The sequence below is a fragment of the Clarias gariepinus genome, chromosome 1 (assembly GCF_024256425.1).
Source record: "Clarias gariepinus isolate MV-2021 ecotype Netherlands chromosome 1, CGAR_prim_01v2, whole genome shotgun sequence".
Lineage (NCBI taxonomy): Eukaryota > Metazoa > Chordata > Actinopteri > Siluriformes > Clariidae > Clarias > Clarias gariepinus.
Window position 1 is genome coordinate 42,002,501 of NC_071100.1, and position 23,710 is coordinate 42,026,210.

The 23,710-nt window shown below is 37.5% G+C and overlaps 1 protein-coding gene across 5 annotated transcripts in view; it reads left to right on the plus strand.

Moving 5' to 3' along the window:
- Window positions 1–23,710, plus strand: part of rasal2 (RAS protein activator like 2) — a 75,930-nt gene that overhangs the window by 22,135 nt on the left and 30,085 nt on the right. For 4 of the 5 annotated variants that reach the window (XM_053498812.1, XM_053498548.1, XM_053498631.1 and 1 more), the window contains exons 2-4: window positions 5,643–5,770; window positions 9,613–9,739; window positions 19,703–19,809. In XM_053498812.1, the coding sequence (XP_053354787.1) occupies window positions 5,643–5,770; window positions 9,613–9,739; window positions 19,703–19,809 (362 nt within the window). Of the gene's footprint in view, window positions 1–5,642; window positions 5,771–9,612; window positions 9,740–11,527; window positions 11,637–19,702; window positions 19,810–23,710 lie in introns of those variants that run through there. The other variant, XM_053498890.1, reaches the window with a different exon arrangement.

Here is a 23,710-nt window from a genome sequence, read left to right on the forward strand (position 1 = left end):
ACACCCATATTGCTGATTAGTCCAACATACTGAGATAGTATTGTCTACCCCCTCACACACAGCCATTTGCATTTCTGTCAGACCTCTTTTCCTGCCCTCCCTGGGGCAAGCTATTTGGGAATTTCTACCCCCCTTCCAGGGTCATAGACTGGTGGCTCTTGTATAGACCTGGCACACACAGACTACCAAAACTGTTTTTAGCCAACACAGCCATACAAATACACACATTAATATGCAGCAGTGTCCAGGACTCCTATTTAGTTGATTCGAATTTCAGTAGAGCTGAACAACCATAAAGTATGCCAGGAATCAGCACGCTGTCATTGCACCATCACCATAAAGGGGTTTTTATGACCTGCTTCATACAAATGTAACTCTTCTGTCCTCGGGTCTAGCCATGTGGCTACATGAAACTTGTACTAAATACTGTATACTGTAGCCTTTAAAGAGAAAAGCTTTCAGTCTCAGCTGAACCTCAGGGTTGTGGAATTACTTAGATTGAACTTGCGATTTAGGTGAGAAACTTCCCAGGCATTCGGCGTAGCACACTGGCTTTCCATTTAACGCTATCTCCATCTAACCAGAGCTGATATTCTAAAGCAAAATAAATGTAAATATAAGGTAAAACTTAAGAGACTTACAGGATTATCCATCACTTCTATGGTTTACTCTCCTTTTGGCTACATTTGTATGGTGCTTAATATCTGAATATGAAACTAACTTCATAGTGGTAAAGAGGGCACATCCTACATTCCATAGAATCCTAAACCTTGGCCCAAAAAAAAGGTGTGGTCACTAGATGGAGACACTGACCTATTTATTTGCATATTTGGATTGTTTTATCCTCACCAGCATTGTTATGACCATGATATATCAACTGGAGAAACTATCATGTTTAGCCTAAACCTCAGAACAGGATCCAGATTGACAACAAAACTAAGTAATTCTAACAAGTAGAAACCATTAATTTTATTGTATTGTATTATTGCTTTCCTAATTTTACGTGGGCTGGGTCCAGATTGACTTGCTGTGCGGTCCGTATTATTAATACCCTGTATTAAGATAATACTATTTAATAGTTTAGTGTGATTAGATTTAGCCGATGTGTTTTTGTTTTATAAATAGAAGTGCTCCAGTAGTGACAGCGCAAAGCTGTCAACAATAAGCTAAAAATTCAGCGTAGTTTAGAACTCCACAATCCATTATGAAGAGAAACCTACAATAAAAAAAAAACTTTGAATAACTTACAAAGTTTGATTTTAGTCAGTGACATTTAAAAAAAAAAATTGAGCATGCCCTTGCACGCATACCAGACTCTTACAAACTTACTTTTTCTTCAATCTTGTGATCACATAGGTTGGAGATCATATTCGGGAACATGGGGAAACTCCCTTAACAATTTCCGTTCACCGAAACTGAGGGGCTCCAACATGTTCCCACATGACCATGATGTCATGCGCTTCACTGCCTGACCTCACTGATCTACGGGCACAATTCAAAATCTAGTAGAAAGCTGTCACAGATACTGAAGATTATTATATCAGCAAAAGAATAGGCTGTATCTGGAATGGGGTGTTTAAAATTGCTCACATGGGCATGATGGTCAGGTGTCCACAGACTTTCTTCGCCAAATTTGGCTTCTTTGTACTCAAAACAGCATTTCTGCAGGGGAGAGAATAATCCTTTAATGAATCCTTTGCGCTGCTGGTTAAAGAACACCGCGGTCAGTATTTACTGACCTTAAAACTGTCGTGTGAGGGGACCAAAAGTTTGGACAACCTTTTTTGAGAGCTAGAAGTTGAAGAATGGTCTGAATGCAGGATGTGGAGGTAGCAGATCTTCCTTTATAATATATATATATATATATAATATATATATATATTATATATTTTTTTTTTTTTTTTTTGGGGGGGGGTTTCCAATTTTCTCCCCAATATTAGTCGTAGCCAATTCCTCCCCGTCACTAGGGGGCTCCCACATTAAGGCTACTACTACCACTCGGGAGGGCGAAGACTATCCCGTGTTTCCTCCGAAATGCGTGACATCAGCCGACCGTATCTTTTCGAACTGCTTGCTCACGCACCGTTAGGGGCGGAGTAACACACTCGGAGGAAAGCGCTAGCCGCTCCTTTCGCGTGCGCGAGCTCATAGACGCCCCTGATTGGCTGTAGAGCCGTGATTAATGTGGGAGTGCAAGTACCTCTCATCCCTCCCCCCTGAGAGAGCTCGGCCAATCAGCTCTCTCTGTGCCTCCGGCTGTGAGAGGAAAACAGCATCACCCGGGGTTCGAACCAGCGCTTCCCGAATGATCGGGCAATCGCTTTACCACTGCGCCACTCGGAGGCAGATCTTCCTTTATAAACGTGTTTAAAAAGAATTTTTCTAAAAACACTGTACTGTACTTTGCTAAACTTCATACTTAAGTTTTTTTTTTTAAATAAAAAAGTAGCTTGTCATGTTGGTAATATGACATAATCTCTATTGTGGACAAAATCCCTTTTAATGCTGTCTTACAGATCCCAGTAGGGCTAAAACGATTCCTTGAGTAATTCAATTACAATAAATGATCGAGGCAAAATCTTCTGCATCAAAGCTTCGTTTAATTCATTCTAAAAGCTTGCATTATGTTTTTGCACAATTATTTGTTGACAGCGCGCTTTTGACAAAGTGCGCTCCGGATGCAAGCCGGCAGTAAACACCAACGAAGAAGAAGCGCTTACGTCACCCACAAAGCGGAAGGAGACGCAAACAGTTAGCTGTCTATTGATTTGATAGAGCGTTCTGTTGTGAGTTGCAAAATGGAAGGGAGCAATAAAATTATCATTTCAGTGCCAGTCAAACCACATAGGTGAGATCGGGGTATAAGGTATTCCTTGTATTATGATTAATGACACTGTTTATTTTTTATATAATGCTGTATGCATTTAAAAAATAAAAGGTGATTTTTCTAAAAAGAAAACCAATTAATCTTTGTTTCTCTTATATATTTTACATTGCTGTTTAATTAAGCAAAAGTACATTTTATCCGATTAATCGATTAAATTTTTGGTAGAAAACTCAATTACTAAACTATTCAATACCTACAGCCCTAGATCCCAGGTGTATTTGCATTTCAAAATAAAGTTGTAGCAGTTATTGTCTGGGAGCAGTGTTTCAGGAGCTCATTTTTGTTTCCACTCTTTATTACAAACAAATGTGTGAGCAAAGCATTGGCACTCGAGCTGTGGACTGCTAATATTTCACATGTCTGTGAATGCCGTATGATCTGTTTAAGTGAAGCTCTTTATCCTATGCTGTTTAGCATATGCTGTTGTGGCATGAAGCCGTAGCCAATACATGCTAGCATCTCACGCTTGTGTTTCTCACACAGCGTCCTCTCTCCTACTCTGTCACAGTGCCTATGGAAACATGTATGTTTACTTGGTCATTATTTCCATGTTTGTGTAACAGAAGATGAAAAAAGCAGTAGATGGAAAAACATCTTGTGTGCGTGCCAAATCAGAGTGCCAGCCTTGTTAGTGTCTTTTTCATACCAACTGAGCTTTTTCACTTTTCTTTTTTTTTCTTCTCCTTCCATAGTCTTCTCACTCCTGCCAGCCCATCAGAATTAATTCACTTATTGTTTAAATGGTACTCCTTTTGTCGTTGTGAGTTAGCAAGATGCACACAGAGCACTGTAATGTTAGCTAACAAGCTTGCTAATAAAAATGTTAGCTAACCAGCTTGCTAAGCAAATTCACACATTCTCTGGTATATCCTGGCCATTTTACAAACAGACTAGCCTAAAGATTTATCATTTTACTGTCTAAATGTTTGACTAAGGTTAAATTTAAGTTACTAAGTTCAACATGCTAGCTTAATAAATGTGCAGTAAGATAACTTAAACCTACATTACTGTGCTATCGGCTTGAGCTGCGCCTCATGTTGCCAGGATTTCTTGTATTTTTACATGGAGTAGTTCTCCAGGCTTTTTAAAGGATCTCATTTTCAGTCCATTCCCTGACTGATGTCACTCCAACTGGTAAAGTTGAACAGCACATTCAAAAAAAAACTCCAAGTTTAAATGGAAAAGGGGGGTTTTCTACACAGAAAGCCCTGTAAATGTCCAAAATGGTCAACAAGGGAGGAATTTTTAGGAGAACTCACAAGTTTATTCAGGCAGTATGTGGATGTGATTTACTCTTGCACCATTAGCTGTATGTATATTAGATTATTTGTTTTGGGCGTGTTCTGGTTAGGTCGGACTCTTCCCCTTTTTGGGTCTCTTTCCTCCATTTGTGGTCCCAGGATGATGTGTATTAAGTAGAAAAGCCTGTTTTTAGTTTAACTGTCCAATACTGCCCCCTAGAGATCGTATTGTAGAAGCGTAGATAGTCCTGCGTCCTTAGAGAAGCGTAGATAGTCCTGAAGCTTTTGTCACCAGTCCACAGAATATTTGTTTAAATTTACTCCCCCCCCAAAAAAAATAATTTTTTTTTTCTTTTAGCAAATGAAATAATCATTTAAAAACATTTTGTATTTATTAGGATTATTTTTGTGAAATTGTAAAACTTGTTTAATGTAAATAAGTTGAGTGTTATTTAATTAATAAAAATCAGGAAATACTTTTTCACTGCATCATGGAAGAAAAAAACCACTGATGGAAAAACCTGGTCATTAACTAAATTCAGATTGTTCGCTGACCTCATTTTTGGGTGCACTTTTTTAATTTAATTAATTTTTTTTTCTACAATTTGATTTCAATTTGTAAGTCATCTCCCATCACACTTATTCAGGATGTTTTTCTAACCACATTTCTTGCACCACTGTCTTTCCAGGTTTTAACAATGTGTGTTTTGTGTGTGTGTGTGTGTGTGTGTGTGTATACAACGATGGGTATAAATGTATACACACTTTAACAGTTGTTATCAATGCTCTTTTAAATGTGAAATTGGATTATGGCAGCAATGTGTAGTATTATGTTTCTTTTACAGATGTCAGTAGGTTCACTATCCTAGATGCTATCATGTGACCGTCAAAAGAGAGGCATATATTGTTGATCATGTTGAAGTGTTTATAAAAATTTTGAGCTCCTGTGTGTGTATGTGTGTGTGTGCGCATACCACTAGTCACCACGCGATACATTATTACCATGATACGAGATGCCAAATCAATTAATAATGCAATCTTATGAGTATTACACTTTTTTAAATATCCAGATTTAATATTACATTTGTTTTTAATTTTGTTACTGTGTAATGAGTGAGCTGGAGATTTATAAAATGTATTCACTTGCAGTGTTTGGAGAGAGAAAGTCATTCTGATGTTTTTTAGTTATTATATAGTTATTTAGTTATTATATTATATAGTTATTTTAATTATATATATATGTTGGTGTTTAAACGGTGCAGTTGCAGCCCATAACTGTTTTGCTCAATGTATTATCATTTAAAGTATTACTGTATTTTTCCACCATGATGAAAGTATTGCCTGTTTTTCAGATGAATATTTTTTTTTTTAAGTAAACGGTCACACAAATCTTTTTGTTGTTTACATTTATTTATTTAAATATGAGCTAGTTGCACATTGCGAGAGCATTGTCTTTCAGGATTTTGTGTCCCCCCCAGTGCTTAGTGCTGTGGTTCTGTTTCCCTTGTGTACAGATGTGAAAGGGCCACCAAGCCACCGCTTCTCCTGTGGCCAGTCCCCCTTCTCAGACCCCAGCGTCTGGGAGAAGAAGTACTGCATCCTAACTGACAACCAACTAATCCTGCTAAACCGCGAGGAAGAGGTGAGACTTTTTCCTGACTTCTTTTCTTTCTTTATCCACTGAAAGGGTGTGGGATACAGTGGAACCTTGGAATAGGTGGAGCAGGTTCGTATTTCAAAACACTCGTAAACCTAAATTAAATTTTTCCATAAGAAATAATAGAAAATAAAATTATTCGTTCCACAGCCCAAAAAATTAAATACATAAAAATAATTAACACAAAATATAAGGTTCAAATAGAACAAATTAACCTGCATTTTACCTTAAAAAAAAGTTACAATAAATCCAGACAGATAAGTGTTTCTATTTATGCGCACAGGCGCTGTGTGTGTGTGTTTTTCTCTCTCTTGCGCTGCAGAGTGTGTGTTGTGTGTGCGTGCACATAATTTGACACTGTGCTGGTTGTGTGTGAGTGAAGCACCCCCTCTTTGCTTCACACACACACACACATTAAAGGTGAGAGAGAGAGAGAGAGAGAGTGAACCGGCAAGGTGTCAAATTAAGCGTGCGCACACATAAAACACACACTTAAACGCTGACACACACTAAAGACGAGAGTGTGTGTGCGTGTGCGTGTGAGAACCGTCGTGGCGTCAAATCAAGAAGTGCATGCGTGATACATGACACTCCATGCTCGTAAACCAAGACAATGCTCGTTTTCCAAGTCTCACGGGCTCGTCTTACGGAACACTTGCAAACCGCGTTACTCGTAATCCGAGGTTTTACTGTTTATAGATAGTGGGATACTGAGAGTTTTTATTGTGTGTTTCCCTTATAAAAGGTGAGATTGGTTTCTTTCTCAGATAGTGGTTGGTTGACAATATCTTTTCAGGCATGTTTTAGTTTGCCTATTCTGATTTATCTTCCCAGTCTTTCTAGTAAAAAAAGAGGTTATATGCTATAAAACCACAATGTAAGAAAAACTCCATTAATCACTTGATCATTCAGTATTAGCCCTAGCCAACTGAAGCAACCCCACATCATAACACTGAGGCCAGAGGCCTATACCGTGGGCCCTGTACAAGTGGCATGATGGAATAAGCTTCACTTCATACCCTGACACTACTATTGTTCTGGAACAGGGTCATTCTGGACTTATCACATCACATGACCTTTTTTTCTATCTATCTTGATATAGTTGATTTAAGAAACATTGGGATAATTGTTTTTTATAATTCTTAATTTTGTTGTCTAATTCCTGTATTCTGACCCGATCCTCCCTTTTCCTTTTAGAAGCATAACCAATTATCTTCCCTCTCACATAAGCCTTAGATGGCTCCCATTCAGTTTCCCTTCTATCAGTACTACCTGTATTAATTTCGAAGAAGGACTTTAAATCTTCTTTTAACGACAAACTAAAGGCCTTGTGTGACAGCAGTGAGGTGTTTAATCTCCATCTGCCTTTTCGCTCTTTGTCACAGTTAATATCAATGCCTAATTTTATGGCAGCGTGATCTGATAAAGCAATAGCATTTATGTTACAGTGTGTTACATGCTTTGTCATGGTGTTTGAGATCAAAAACATATCAATTCTGGAGTGGGATTTATGACGATGAGAATAAAAGGTGTATTCCCTCTCACGTGGGTTCACAAGACGCCAATATATAGGATATGTTTGGTCCCTACATATACTTCTATCTATAAAGGCATCCTACATTTGGTTAAAATCTCCGGCCAGTATTATTTGGCCATCCATTTTCCCTAAATTCTTATTTAATTCAGAGAAAAAATTTGGATCCCCTATATTTGGAGCGTAGATATTACACAACACCACAGCAGTACCATTTATCGTGGCCTGTATACACACCTTTCTCCCCTCACTGTCTTTGACCTCACCAGTCATAACAAAATTTAGATTCTTTTTCACTAGTATGGGAACCCCATTCCGTTTGCTGGAAAAGGAGCTATGAAATACGTGTCCAACCCACCCGTACTTTAATTTTAAAGCCTCGTCTCCTTTAAAGTGTTTTTCCTTAGTTTAGTAATTTATCCATGAATAAATGCGATATCCACATTATGTTTTAAATAAGTCATTACTTTACCTCTTTTTATAGGACTCCCAAAGCCTTTTATGTTCCAAGACATACATATTATATGGTTCCCCACCATAATGCACTATGAAATATCGATATCAGAAGAAAGGGAGAAATAAAATGAAATAAAATAAAATTCCAGCACCAAAGAAACCCACTGTTGTGTATGTACTGTATTCCTATATAGACCTTCCTGCCTAGCAAGTCCAGTAACAAACTTTTAGTAGTAAACTTTGTCATGACCGAACCAAATAAGTAACTTAAAATGCTCCCTTACAACAGAACCTGGGAGCTCTGACCAGTCCCTCGTCTCTAAGCCAAAGCCTAAAAAAAAAAAAAAAAGTTGCAAATATAACATGCAACAACGAAAAATAACTCTTATTGGTCCGTGGGGCACCCCCCATGCAGCTCGTAATGACACTCTCCAGCTGCATGCTGCTCGGCAGCGTACCATAAAGCACAAAACCCACTCGTGTTTAATTTCCACCCATGGTTCACTTTTATTTAATCCTCATCATCTGAAAATATCACTGTCTTATACGGCGTATCTGTTTATGACCCATCATTACGTAAAGTGCTGATGAAACGCTCCGCTTCCTCCGTGGTGGTGAAACTACGTTTTCTACCTTTCCAAGTAAATCTCAGAGTAGCAGGGAAAGCAAGCGTGTATCTCACGTTTAACTGTTGAAGCGATTTCTTGGCAGACAAAAAAGGCTTTCTTTTTTCAGCCAGCTTCTTCGTCATGTCGGGAAACACGGATAACTTAACATCCTCCCACTCGATTCCACAGAGTTCCCGCATGGCTCGCAGAACTTTCTCCCGCGCTGATTGTCTCAAAAACCTGATCAGCACCGGTCTCGGCGGTTGATCCTCACTCGGCAGCGAAGCGGGGGCCAGTATTTGATGAACTCTCTCAATTTCGAATTCCCCCTCCGATCCCCAGGCTTTCACTCAGAACTTTCTTCACACAGCTCTCCAAGGTGCCGTTCGTTCCATACTTCTCTTTCAGCCCCATGAGCCTTACATTGTTCCTCTTACTATGGTTTTCAAGTATTTGAACACGGTCCCACAAAACTTTTCTCTCCTTTTCTTTAGCATGTTTATCTGTCGCCAGCCTCTCTGTCACATCCTCTATTTGTGAGATACGGCCCTCCGCCTCCTCCATTCTGACTTGCAGCTCGTTCACGGTATCTTTTAGCTCCGTCATTGTCTCTTTAATGGCGATTGTGTCCGCTGCAACTACCTGAAGGGTCTTGCTCATTTTAGTAATTTCAGCATAAACTTTATCCAGGCTTACTTTAGCGTCAGTCTGCTTTTCGGGCGGACTCGAAGCAGCCTTAGCATCCGTTAAAGGTGGGGTCTGCCTGGTCGCCATGCGGTTTGCTTCTTTGAAGTATTTGGTTGTTGTAGTCATCGTGATTCACTTAGAAACGTGATTAAGTTCTTAGCATCCGGATCATAAACGTTTTCAAAATATTATTTTAAACAAAATGTCAACTACTAATTATATAATTATTACCGAGTGGGTAGGAGCCTATCTAGATAGCCGCCATCTCGCTTGGGGTACGCACGTGACTCCCAGTATGACTCTGTTTTAATTTCTGATGTGATGTTTCACAGCTTATAATATCATCTGCGTTATTATTATTTGTGCCATAGTGTAATTGAGCAGCTCTACTAAGTCACAGTGATTTAATTTATATTGTCTTATAATTGTTCAATTTGAAATGCTGTATGGAACTCCCAGTTTGTGTCCAAAAATATTCATTAGGAGCTGTCATCAAACTGACTCAAGTGACTTCTTTTTAAAGACCTTTGACCTTTCCCCAGATGCCTGCAGAGGTGCATGAAAGTCCTACTGCTTCATCATCCAAGAGCCGCAGTTTAAGGAGAACCGTCAGTGTGCCCTCTGAAGGACAGTTTCCAGAGTATCCAACAGAGGGAGCATCTGTATTGGGTAAGACACTTAATGAAATTCACAATTTCCTGGGAATCTACACATGGATTTCTGGCTAATATCTTAAATGTCACCATATGGGACCAGTACGTGTGTACAAGATATTTGTTGAATTCTACAACAGTCTCTTAAACTGACATGAAGAAATAAAGTTTTCTTCATGTCAGTTTAAATTAATATGATGGTGCTTCTTTAGCTATCAAAAGTTTTATATGTACTTGTTATGAAAATAAAGGTCATGGCAATGTTGGGCTTTCAGAGTATCCGAATGTAATGAGACATTACAGACATTATGCTGTCACAATTCGGCAAACTGCTCTTTTAATTCCAATATCTGTTTATGCTTGACCATTAGCACTACAATGTTGCGGCTGTTAAATAAGATTTGTGTACTCCTTTTGAACACTGCCAGAAGTTTATTAGCTGTCATGGGATGCAGCTGCACTCAAATTGGCCCCTGGTGAGCACAGTACATTATGTATTTTAAGACCACTGACCTATTCTTTATGACTCTCAGTTATGTGATGACAAGGTCGGGCTGAATATTACACAGTGTAATCCCAGTTTAAGATTTGAATTGAGAGAAGAAGGCATTTTTAAAGGGAATTTTTTATTAAAAAATTAGAATGTGGAGGCCTCCCAGTTATAACTTCCTAAATTGCTCTCGTGTCCTAATTTTTTCTCCTGATTTTTGTTTTGTTTTAGATTAACTGATAAACTGAAGCTGTAAGTGGGGTAAAGTCAGCTGAACATTGTCCTCTAAACCCAACAGAGTGCTGTACTTTCTCACTAATGTGGGCTTCTGGATATTTGCTAGTGGGTTTTGGAATTTGAAAATAAAACTGGAGTCTGTGTTAGACATTAAATTGGTCTCTGTCTCTCTCTTTCCTTCACACTCTCTCTCTCTCAGAGCAAATATCGAGTGTGCATACCTCACTATGACCACTGACCCCGTGGGTGCAAAACGGGGCACTGGGCATTGTGGATGAGGGCAATGGCTGCAAACATTCCGCAAACTTCTGCTTTGGGGCTTGCCATTCATTTTCACTGACCTTTGCGGGTCAACAAAGAGTAGCGGGTTATTTAGATGTTAATGTATGTGCTGCTTAACAATGAGTCACTGTGAGAAATAAATGCATTTCTGTGGCTATTCACACAAGTACTGTGTTGGATTCTTCTGATAAAACATGTTGGAATTTGGTGTGTTTTGAAGTTGGGATGCACACATGATAGCAGTATAGGTTTGTGTGTGTTTACAATACTGTTTGTTATTTACCTGGCTTTAGAATTTAATTGAAATATTGATCAATCTGAGGTGTCGGAGTGTCAGGTCTACATAAAGTAACCAGGATAAGGTGGTTACTCTGGAGGAACAAATGAATAAATGAAAGATAACAGTGTACTGAGCTGTAATAAGCCAGTTTAACTTGTTATGAACCAGCAGTACCAGCAGGTACTAAAGGTTTTAGCACATGCAATTATATTTTCTTTTTTGTTTTTAATTATCTGTATTAGTTTTATTTTCTCAATTAATGTAGTACTATCTCAGAGGTCAGCTAATTAATTTCAGGCATAACTAATTGGAATGTGAAGTAAAAGTCAATTTCTCTGTCAAGATACAGAGCTGCAGCTTGTGCATGTATGTTTAACAAAGTGCAGCATTTTGCCAGTTCATGCATTAATGCTGCTTTTGTTTGGCTCTTTTCAGCAGTCAGACAGAAAGCTCGGTGGGTTTGACTGATCCGACATGCCGGCTTTTCTGCATTCCAGAGTAGGGTGAAAGACAAACCAGCACAGAAAAACACTGGCTCTGTTAATTAGCCGGTTACTTGATTTTGTTTGGTCAGAGGGATGTAAGACAAATGTTGGACTATTGAGGCTAATATGGAGTACATGGGTGAGTTAGGACAACTGCTGCCTTAGCAATATAGCGGATATTTGTCTTGCTAACCACTGTAAAGTTGGTTAGGAAGACAAGCAGTTGTAAACTGCTTTTTAGATATTTTTACTAATAACAAATGTTTAAGCAAGGTACTAAATGTACAACACCAATATGGATGTTTTATGTGTTTGCCTCTGTTAAGATTGGTGATATTTCTTTGTGTCTGTTTACTTTGACTATTTTGCTACGTGATGCAGAAATAAGAGTGCAGAGTTGTATTTTTCCATTGCTATGTTTTCTTCCTGCAGCTGCAAATGTTTAGGACTGAAGACGTTAGTGTTTGGTGACATAAAATTTCCCTACATTCTGTTTCTCTAAAACACAAATACATACAATCCAGGAGGTAAACCCTGAAAAGATAACTGGTATCATGAGTAGAAAGGGCTAAATTTTGAGCTTTGTTGAGATCTGCTTATCATAATTTTATTGTAATCATTAAATAAAATAAAAAATAATATACAGAAGGAAAGTATTCTATTAAGCAAAATATAATAAGGGTTGCAATATGTGGCTTTCCTGTAAGTCATTCAATCTGTGGTTCCATAAAGAAAAATGGAAGCTGTGCCAGGCAGAAAGCTCAGTATGGGTGGAGGTTCACAATTACCTCGGCTGATGTCCCAGTGAATATAAATAATTCATTTGTGCTGTGGTACATTTAATATCAGGTATTATTTCATCATAATGATTGCAGAAACCTTGCCTTAGAAATCATGTCTTTTTAGACATTGCATTGAGGTTTGAACCTTGCTAAGGATAGTATAGATCATACTGATCCCCTCTTTCTCTCATGGCTGATGGAAAAGAATTAAACCTATGTACTGACCCAAACATTGTTTAAACTCAAGGGGAAAAATAAATAAATACATACATACATAAAACATGTGCTGTTGTATAAAAAAAAATCACTTTTTATATTAGGATTTTATATTATATTATATTACAGTATAATAATATATTATATTAGGACCCTCAAAATGGATAATCCAACATTCTATTTATTTTTAATAGTTAACAATAATATATATGAAACAAATAATTAAAAAATGGACACGTAGCCATCTACAGTACATCACCGTACATGGTATAAATCATTATTATGATGTATATAATGTAAATGTCTTTTAAAAATTAAGTACATGATTTACAGATTAAATATATATTTGTTGTCCAAGGTATTATTGCTTAGTCAACATTCCCTGTACCTTTCGCTATTTTTCGAGTCTCCCCTCGAATCAATGCATCAGGTTAAATTAATTAATACAGTAAGTTATATCACAATTCGGACTGTACATGCCTGTCTCTGTTCAGATAGCATTATATATTTTTCATATATTTTTGTTTTTAATATGTGTGCTTGAATCCAGGGAAATATAAAGTCCTAATATTAAAAGTGACTTTTTTATACAATAGCGCATGTTTTATGTATGTATGTATGTATTTATTTTTTCCTTTGTGTGTACAGTACTATATGCTGATAAAAAATAAGAACGATATGATCATGCGATTATAAATGCAACAACAGAAGAAAATGTAATGGTTTGGCAAATGCATATTGCCTGTCTCCTGCTTCTGATTGGCTGGTATTGTCCCTCCTCTAGCCTCTGATTGAAGTGAGTGAGCAAAATGTTGCATGCGCAGGAGAGAGTAAAAATGCAGATTGAGCGAGCAGAAAAACAATTTACACAGGTGCTAATGAGAGTATAAACAAGCAAAAATCAAACCACAGTGCAAAACGGAGTTTTATGCTCAGGTTTGTGGCACAAAATATAACAGCATGCTATTCCAACTCCACTAAGTAAAGTGACTAGTCTGTTTAGGTCTATCTCTATGTAGGTGACAGTGGAATGCTGTACATGAGGAAGACAGATGACAGAAGCGATCTAGTTGTACAGTATGACTAAATTATTGTCTAATCTCTGTCCTGATTAGTGAAATAATAGTGTCTCATTTTACACTATGCGAGTGTGTGACCAATTAGTGTGCTAGACATATCATCATATCATCAATTAAATAAATGACCATGTGAATGCAGCATGATCTGAATGCAGGGATATGCCTACAAGTAAAATACTGTCATTCATAAATGTATGTATTAATCGATTGTGTTGTGTTTGTTGTTTGTTTGTTTTTGTTTTCATTATTCATGCAGCCCTCTTCTCTCCTCCAAAGGAAATCAGTATTGGTAATGAAAGCTATTCATGATAGGCGATATATATAACTACTCACGCATATAAAAAGCCACGAGATGGTGAGTGTTTAATCTGCATTTGGTAGCTGAATTCTTAACATGAGGTCTAAATAGGTGTCAATGCAAGTGAGGGTGGCCATCATTAGGCTAACATAAATAAATAAATAAACCCATCAGAGAGAAATCAAAAACCTTGGGAATTAACTGGCTAGCTCAGCAACAGCAAAAGTGCTAGAAGACTATGGAACACAACTAAAGTGGATAACCACTTATCAGTGGTGATTAAGAATCATTTTACAACATCTAGCCAAGTCAAAAAGACTTAAGCTATGTGTGTCATTGTCAAAATCTACATTCAAGTATACAACAAAGTGCCTTACAGAAAAAAAAATTGACTTTACTAGAAAACTTTACCAGATTTTGTGACATCAGAATTGATTTATACCAGAATTATGGGAAGAAAAAAAGTTAAGCTCATGATCTAAGCATACCACATCCTCTGTCAAACATAGTGGAGGTAGTGTTATGGCATAAACGTATATACATGTAGCTGCCAGTGGAACCAGATCACTGGTGTTTATTGATGACCTGACTGCTGATAAAAGAAACAGAATACATTTTGAATATAGGCTGCTGCAGTAAAAGCCTGGCAAAGCACCTTGTGGTAGGTAACTTAGCGTGTAATCATGTCCATGAGTTCCAGACTTCAGTCATTGACTAAAAAAAAATGCATTAATATTATGTCACTTAACATTAACTCCTTATGTTTTTGTTCCATTTTTTATGATGTACCGTGTGTGTGTGAGAGAAAATGGCTGTAATTACTGAATGGTTAATTCCACACGTTTGTTAAGTGTTGTGGTGTACAGAACTTATCTTTATTACCAAATGTATCTGTCTGTATTTCTGAAGACCTTTGTATTGTTTGTTTTGTATCAAAAATGAATGATCCAACTTTATGCTATTACGGGAGCATGTTTATGAATTTAAGTTGCTATGAAAATATTGGACTGAGAAATTTTATTTATTTGGTAACATATTAGTAGATGTAAGATTTAGACTTTAATGCAGCCTGCTATGTCATTCACATAATGTACTGTGCAATTGTGATGAATTAAGATGGTTGAGTTGATTGGTATTGATTGCAGTAGCTTTTTCCTTAATAATTTTTCTGTAACTATAGTTGTAATATTGAGAGCCCGAATTGTGTCACGTTGCTGTTTTTATGAAACTGTTGGCAATGAACAACTCTTAATCTGATCTAATACTTAAACATCTAGTGTGTGTGTGTGTGTGTGTGTGTGTGTGCACGCATGCTTGTGTGGCTACTGCAACAAGAGCCTGATGAGAAGAAAGAGGGTGGGAGAAAGCCTGTGCGAGGTAGGCTGATCAAGAAGCAGAGAGAAAGGAAGTGCTCACAGTTCTGCTGAAAGGAACAGGGGAGTGAGGTTACAGCGATTGATTAAATAAATGCGGTAAAATCTCTTGTGCTGGTGGGCCAAAAAGCGAAATGAGGAGAGGCCAGTAAACTGAATGCTGGAACTCCAGCTGAGAGAGATACAGAAGCGTTTTTGCAAGAGTAAGTAAGATCTTATTTAGGAGGAGATAGAGAAATAGATATCTAGAGAGAGCACGAGAAAAGATGCCAAAGAGACAAAAGACAGAAGAGGCTTCTTATAATAGTGTCTTTTGGAATAATGGACAATTAGGAAGAAAGCTCTACAGCTCATTGGATGAGGGCTGTTCTGGCTAGTGCGATGCTGACCCGGTACATTCACTGAGCAGGTGATGGGCAACAGCTGCGATAGAGGTATCTCTCTCTCTCTCTCTCTCTCTCTCTCTCTCTCTCTCTCTCTCCTAATTAGATTTCTGTTCTGTTCCATTAGATAAAGGTTATTTATACCTTCTTTTCTGTTCAGTGCTAGTTGTTTATTAAGTTGTCTGGGTCATGCTGCAGAAGTCGACATTTGCATACACATTGCTGACTCGCAACTGCTGTGATATCCCTTTTATTTATAAACACTGCAAATATTGGGCATGTTTATTGCTGAGTCATACTGCTCATCTCTGTTTTCAGGTTATGCATAGCTGAGAGTGTAGAGACACACACACACACACACACACACACACAGGCTACAGTGTGGGAGTTCTCTCTGCAGAGTATGAAGATGCTGTGAATGATGCAGCAGGCACTCTGTAAAGCATGAGAAAGAGGGAAATTTTGGACAGTTTAATGTACAGTAGTAGCCTTTCAGTAGTTTCCACTGCTGCATACCACTGTCTCTCTCTTTCTTTCTATAGGCGTCTGAATTGGATGTAAAAAACCTATGGCATTGAATAAACGGAGCATTAGTGGGCTGAGCACCAATACACCCATGTCTTGTGTAAGACCACTGGGTCATGGCAACTGAAACTCCAGCCTCCCTATGGGCTCAAGGCACCAAGCTATTGCCAGCTGCTCCTCTTTAGCATTCTAAACACACGGGATCCATTGCAGCTTCTGATCACTAAATACAAAGTGGTCCATGATGCCTTATATGCAGTTTAACCACAAATGCAAGAAATTAAATGTAAGTGTAGAAGATGTTAGGAGTAACTTTATTGTTGTCCTCACTGGGAATTTAAATATTTGCTGATTTCTCCTCGTTTTTATAAACTGAGAGTGCTATGCAGCTGCAGCTGAGAAAATGGTGCAGATGTAGGTTGTGTCCCTTTTCATCCTTGACACACATACAGTGGAGATCTGTTTCCAAAAAAAGATTTTACTGCCACTATTTTTTTTTATTGTGTCTGAACCCCCCATAATTAAGTAAGTATGAGTTGCATACATAGTAAGGAAAGTTTGCCATTACAGTGTTAAGTGTCCTGGGGGTCCTGGTCATTGTCTAGCTTGTCTCTTTAGCACTTTTTCATAAAGTACAGTGGAACCTTGGATTGTGAGTAGCTCGTATATAGTCAACATTTATGTGCGCGTGTACTGTTTACTGACCACAGGTGTGTGTGTGTGTATGTGTGTGCGCGCGTGTCATTAGAAAGGTTCCCTGTTAAAGATCCGGTTTCCAGAGTCTGTGATTCGGTTAGTGTGTGTGTTCAACCTAAAGAAGTTTCCCAACAGAGCAGTGTTTCCATTAGTGTATGTAAGTCGCCCTACACAGTAGCCCCCTCCCTCCTCCTCGCCTCTCTTGTCTTACTTCAGCCACAATTCTTTTCAAAGGTAAAGTGCAGGTTAATTTGTTTTATTTTTACTTTATATTTTTAATATATCTTACATTAATTATTTATATATGATTATGTTCAGGTTGTGGAATGAAGCATCTGGTTAGTTAGTTAATTAGTTAAAGAATATTTTTCTTTTTAATTTTTCTTTTTTTCTGTTTATTATGTTATTTATTAAATGCAGATGTTTTTCACTCATTTTTAAGGCTGAGTCTTTGGGCTACTACATGGAATCCTTGGGAGTAATTTAAGTCCCTAGTCTCTGCTAGACAGGCCAGTGAATATATGAATACCTTGTCTTCAAGGTATTGAGTCATTTGCTGGTGTCGCTATAGACGTGTCGGGAAGACAGTGAATCAGAGACTTGTTCTTTTACAACTTCTATCGCAAATTATGTATTTTTTTGTGTCACGGAGCAACAAGACAAGAAAAATGGATAATGGACATCAAGCAGCATTCTCTTAAATTTCTCTTAAATTTTCTGTTAAGGAAAAAAATAAATAAATCAATGCCAGATGCATTAAGCGGTCTTAACCATCTAAATCTGCTCTTACTCAGGTGAGCTAAGAGATGAGCTTACTTACTCACTCATTCACACTCACTCACCAATTCACTCACTCACTCACTAACTCACTCACACACACACACCCACAAACGGAATCACTTCTCCAAACAGATTCATCTCCCGCACTGCTACAGCTTTTTAAACTTTTCTTTTTTACAGGGGCGTTTTTGCAGTACATTTAATTCAATTCAATTCAATTTTATTTGTATAGCGCTTTTAGCAATTTTCATTGCTGCAAAGCAGCTTTACACAATCAAAAGAATTATTTAAGTTTGTATGAAATGTGAATTTGTATGAATCAAAATGGTCAGTTTGTCCCTGGTGAGCAAGCCGAGGGCGACAGTGGCAAGGAAAAACTCCCTAAAATGGTAATAGGAAGAAACCTTAAGAGGAACCAGACTCAACAGGGAACCTATCCTCATTTGGGTGAAACAGAAAGCAGTAAATGATCTGCATTCATACAGTGTGTAGGGTGGGAGGCAGTTCAGCTATAATAGCTGATGTTAATTGATGTTAATATGGAGTCCAAGTAGTTATTGAAGACCCAGGTAGACTTGTAAAAAGTTCCAGTCATGAACTATCGAACTGTCAAGTCCCCAGAGAAACAGTTGCCAACACCAGTCAAGGCCAGAACTATTTTCTAGGTAGAGAGAACCATCCCCAGACACCAGACGCATTCCAGAGAGACATACGGGGCATCCATGTGACGAGATCTTCAGCCAGAAGCGGGGCACCAGGATGGGTTAGACAGGTCTGGAGGGCAGAAGGAGTCTGGATCACTGGCAGCTCGGGAACGACATGTGTAGCTCGACAGAGAGAGAGAAAGAGTGAAAGGGGGAGACAGGAGGAGAGAGGAAAAAGAAAGAGGGAGGGGGAGAGAAGAAGAGAAGATATGGCAGTTAGGTATGGTCACAGTCACACAATGTATAATGTGAATGTATACTGACTATAGAGTGCAAGCAGAGACTCCGGCAGGACTAACTATGACAGCATAACTAAAAGGGAGAGCCAGAAGGAAACACAAATATGAGGGCTTCCTGACATGTAAAGCAACCAATCACCTCACCGTCAGCAAACCTGAGTGATAAATGAGAGTGAGGAAGACAGCATCTAAACATACCAGTTCACCATAATGCTCTACGTCCACGAGTCCCCCAGATCTGCTCCTTTACCTATGGCAAATCTATTTATAAAAATGCTTGGCTAAATAAATAGGTTTTTAGCCTGGACTTAAACACTGAGACTGTGTCTGAGTCCCGAACACTATTTGGAAGACTATTCCATAACTTTGGGGCTTTGTAAGAAAAAGCTCCGCCCCCAGCTGTATTTTTCATAATACGCGGTACTGACAAGCAGTCTGCATCCTTTGATTGAAGTAGGCGTGGCGGATCATAAGACATTAGCAGTTCGCTCAGGTACTGCGGCGCGAAACCATTTAATGTTTTATATGTCAAGAGTAGTATTTTAAAATTAATACGAAATTTAACAGGGAGCCAATTCAGTGTGGATAAGATAGGGGTGATGTGCTTGTATCTTCTGGTTCTAGTGACGATTCTTACTGCTGCATTCTGGACTAACTGAAGCCTGTTTATGCACCTAGTTGAACAACCAGACAGTAGGGCATTACAATAGTCCAACCTAGAGGTAATAAAAACATAAACTAATTTTTCTGCATCATTAAGTGACAATATACCGTACTCCTTTTCTTGCCAATATTTCGGAGTTAAAAGAATGCTATTATGTTAATATTATCTACATGTGCTTCAAATGAAAGACTAAAATCTATAGTCACAGCAAGGTCTTTTACTGTTGCACTTTTGATGAAACAGGCCATTTAAAGTTACAGCATGATCAAAAAGCTTACTTCTAGCTGCTTGTGGTCCTATGACTAGAACTTCTGTGTTGTTAGGATTAAGCAGAAGGAAGTTAATTTAATAGTTTATTTAAAAATACATAAATTATGCCGTTGTCCAAATACTTGTGGACCCGACTATAATTTATGTTTACTGTTATTTTTTGTTTAAGCTAACACTTTTTTTATTCTCTGTACAGAAATCTCCTCAGATCGCTCCCCTAGACGGAGGAGCATCTCTGGCCTCGGCACCTCTGAGAAGAACATTTCCGTGGATGGGCCCAGCTCCTCACCCTTCAAAGTGCCAGTGAGTAATATCTTTCTTTAATTAGCAACATACTGCACCAGCAGGGGCAAACTGGGACAAAAAAAGTGGTCCTGGACTTCCTGGGAGTCAATATCATAATACATTGGCTCATTAATGTAGAGATATATTTTTAACACCAGTTACTAGTACAAAAAATTGCAATCAAATTTAACATGTAAGCTGAAATAAAATCAGTAGCAGCATTAACTCACTCTAGTAAACTAGTTACTTATTTTAATTATTATGGTAGTTAATAATAATTCTAAATTATGCTGAGAAACTTTATTTTGAATTAATATTGACTACCATAATAATTACTAGCACGAGTTAATGCTGCTACTGATTTTATTCCAGCTTACCTGTTCAGTTTGATTGGCATTCTTTTCACTTGACTCTGGTAGATCAGGGGAGAGGTGTTGGTCATCATCAGCAGGCACTGCTTACACTGATGAGTGGTATATCTTACACTGCAGCTAGATGATACCTCTTGAGAAATGTTCATCTCACTAACAAAAAGGCCAATTTGTCTTTTCCCCATATAGTGTTTAGGTGAAATTCCACCCATACAAGTGTGATAAATATGCAAAGTAAAAAATCGAAAAGGGTCAAATACTTTTTCATGGCACTGCACATGTAGTCAGATTGTTCCACTGGGATGAAACTGTGCCAGGTGGAGTTATAGCATTTTCAAAATCATGCTAACTTTACACTGATCTAAATAACTTTGAATGATGATGATCATTTTCTAAATGATCCTGGATATTATACATTTTGGCAGTATTGTCTTGCATCTTTTGAAATAAATAAATCACAATACTGCCAAAATGTCTCATTTTGCTGTCAAACTGTTTATAAGCCTCCCGGGTCTCTGTGAGATTGGTGCTACTGGACACTGAAAATATTGTTTTTATACCTAGTTTTATATGTTGTTTGTCTTATTGTTCCTTCCTTTGTTTCTTTGTTTTACAAATATGACCCAATATATGTTCAATGTTTTACGTTTTTTTATTGCATTATATTTTATACTAGTATGTTTTAAAAATTAATCTTTGCTTTAATGAGCCAATGTATTATGATGTGGGATGTGGTGGACTAAGGATAAAGCGGAATAAAGCGGTATAGAAGATGAGTGAGGGAGGGAGGTCTGGGGGGCGTGTTTCAGAACACGGATGGAATAGACAAAACTATTTAATATTGAGAGAGGGAAATACATGCAACATAACATAAACAGGAAAACTTCCGGTGCTCCAGATGGCCGGTCCGCCACTGTGCACCAGAACTGTTCCCAATTTTATGAGCTGTCATCTTTATAAAGAAGGTAATGTTCATCAACTTCATAATGGTTTCAACTAGACTGTTTTAAATCTCCTTTGCACAGTTATTATTGTTTAATAATAAATATTATTGTTTATTAACATACAATAATATTATTGTGTTGTATAATTATTGGTAATGGACCACAGCTGAGCGAGAGAGACAAGTTTGCTGATATTTTTGTTTTATCAACATTAATGCATTATCAATTAAGTTTTAGTCATTTATTCATAAAATAATTTATTGGATACTTTCTCGGGATGTGCTTGGAGCATCTGATTGTACAGATTTTTTTTAACCCGAAGACAGATGGACAAACAAACAGTTCTAGGGACAGAAAAGGGATATTTTAAGTAAAAATCTAGTCAATCCTAAATTTCTAGTCAAATCCTAAATGGATAGGATGAACTGACCAACATTTGCATGCTGAATCATGTCAGTGAACATGCTTGTTAATATTAATTACTTTACTGAGATGTTAACGTTACTTATGGTTTAAAATAGATGGTTAAAATGTGCCACCATTTAAAAATTATATAAAATGAATGAACTGGAATAAATATTTTTATCTCTGAAGTCTCAAAATATGAAAAGTGGCTCATCCATGTCAGTCTGTGCACTTACATTCAGAGGTTTTTCTGCATGCTTGATTCAGAACAAATTACTTTCCAAAAGTCACAGAACTTTGCACACATTTTGAATTGGTTCACAAACTATCACAGGTTGCGCTTCCTATTAACTAATACTGTTTAAACACCAGACATGACATTTTTATCCATATAAATATGAGAGGTTTTGTCTGTACATTGGTCAGAACTCTCTTTTAACTATATCATTGTTTCATAAATTGTCGGACCCGAAACTAGTCTCTGTCTGTGTGTATGTCTGTATATGTTTATGTCTGTCCAGCGGATTTTGTTACATCACGCAAAACTGTCTTTCGGTATTTGTCTGAAGTTAAGTCTGAGCCATAAATTAACCAAAATGTCGATTAGAAGGGGATGTTATGGGCAAATATGTGCTAGATTACCTCACAGCAGCCAGTTATTTTTGGGATAAATACACTTTCCCCCTTAAAGTGGGCATGGCTACTGTATACGTGTCACTCAACAGTCAATCAAGACGATAGTTTACTGTAAATTTACAGAGTGTGCGGAACACACAGAACTGACTGTAATGTCAACATGTTGATTAGAAGGGACTTTGAGCAGTTTTGTGCCCAAATCTTCGCAGGAAACAAATAACGGCACAACACAGCATGGCTTACTGCAACACACACACAAAAAAAAAAAACAGTTTGTTCCATATGTTCGGAAACTGTAGTGCTAATTAAAGAAGTAAATGTCAAACACCAGTGTGAGATAAAACACAGGTCGTTGGAACAAACATGTCCACGGTAGTCCGAAGTGAGTGCGGAGAGTATCTGAACTCACTGTGTTAGTTGCTTAAATCAAAATGTTGAGTAAAAGTGATGTTATGAACATCCATTTGCCGGATGTAATAATCTACTTTTAAACAGGAAGAATATTTGGCTGACGATGAAAGAACAACAACTTGGCATAAACAAGGCGTAAGATACTCAACCTTACAAAAACTTTTTTCTTTTCTACTAATAAGTTAGGCAGAGTGTTCCGCCGTACAGAAAGACAGGCAGACGTGTACTGTATACCTGGGCTTCAACCTGAAATAATATTACTGATTACATTAGCTTGAAACTTTTAATTCTTTCTAAAACTGTCAAGGATGACTACTAACGTTAATAAATAAAAAAATCGATCTATAATAAGGCAGACTGTCAAGGCACAGATAACACAAGCAGCATAGAATGGACGTCATTAGGACATTAGTACATTGAAAGCAAGAACTATGTCACAGTAATTACAGTAATAAAATAAACATTACATCTAACAAAGAGAAAAACATAAGAGTAACAAACTCTAAATGACTATAGAATGGCATAATACAGTGAAGGAAACTAGACACTGGTGAAAATCAGGGGTGTAGCTGAATTTGGAATGTACCAGGAAGTTCAAAGACAGGTCAATCTGAATAAAACTTGCATGAGGTCATACCCCAGCTACAGTCCACCCAAGGCATGAATCACCGGAAGAGATTTAGTGAAAAACTGTTTGATGTTGCAAAATTTATTTTAATTTTAGAATTTGAGGTTTTTGATTGTTGTTCTTAGCTCATCTGTTACAGAACCAAATCAATCAAGGCTTGAATGTCAGATATATTTTTATAGATATATTTGTTCTTTCTGCTAACTGTTTTTATTTCTCTCATTTTCTCTTCTGTCTTTCTTTTCTGTGCCCTTTTTCTTATATTATCCTCCTTTTTCTGTAGAGGGTTTTTCTAGATTCTGACAAAAATCAGTAGTTGCAACTAAATCAAATGTAGTTTCAATTATTGTGCTCTTAAACTTTAAATAAAATTCAGTTAAATAAAAAATAAATAAGGGCTGAGAAATCTTTCTCACAAATTTCTGATGTTTACATACCCATTGCAGGCACTTTTGAAAGTGACATTATATTTTTATTTGGTCATGCATATTATTATTTTATATGCATATAATGCATGTATTATT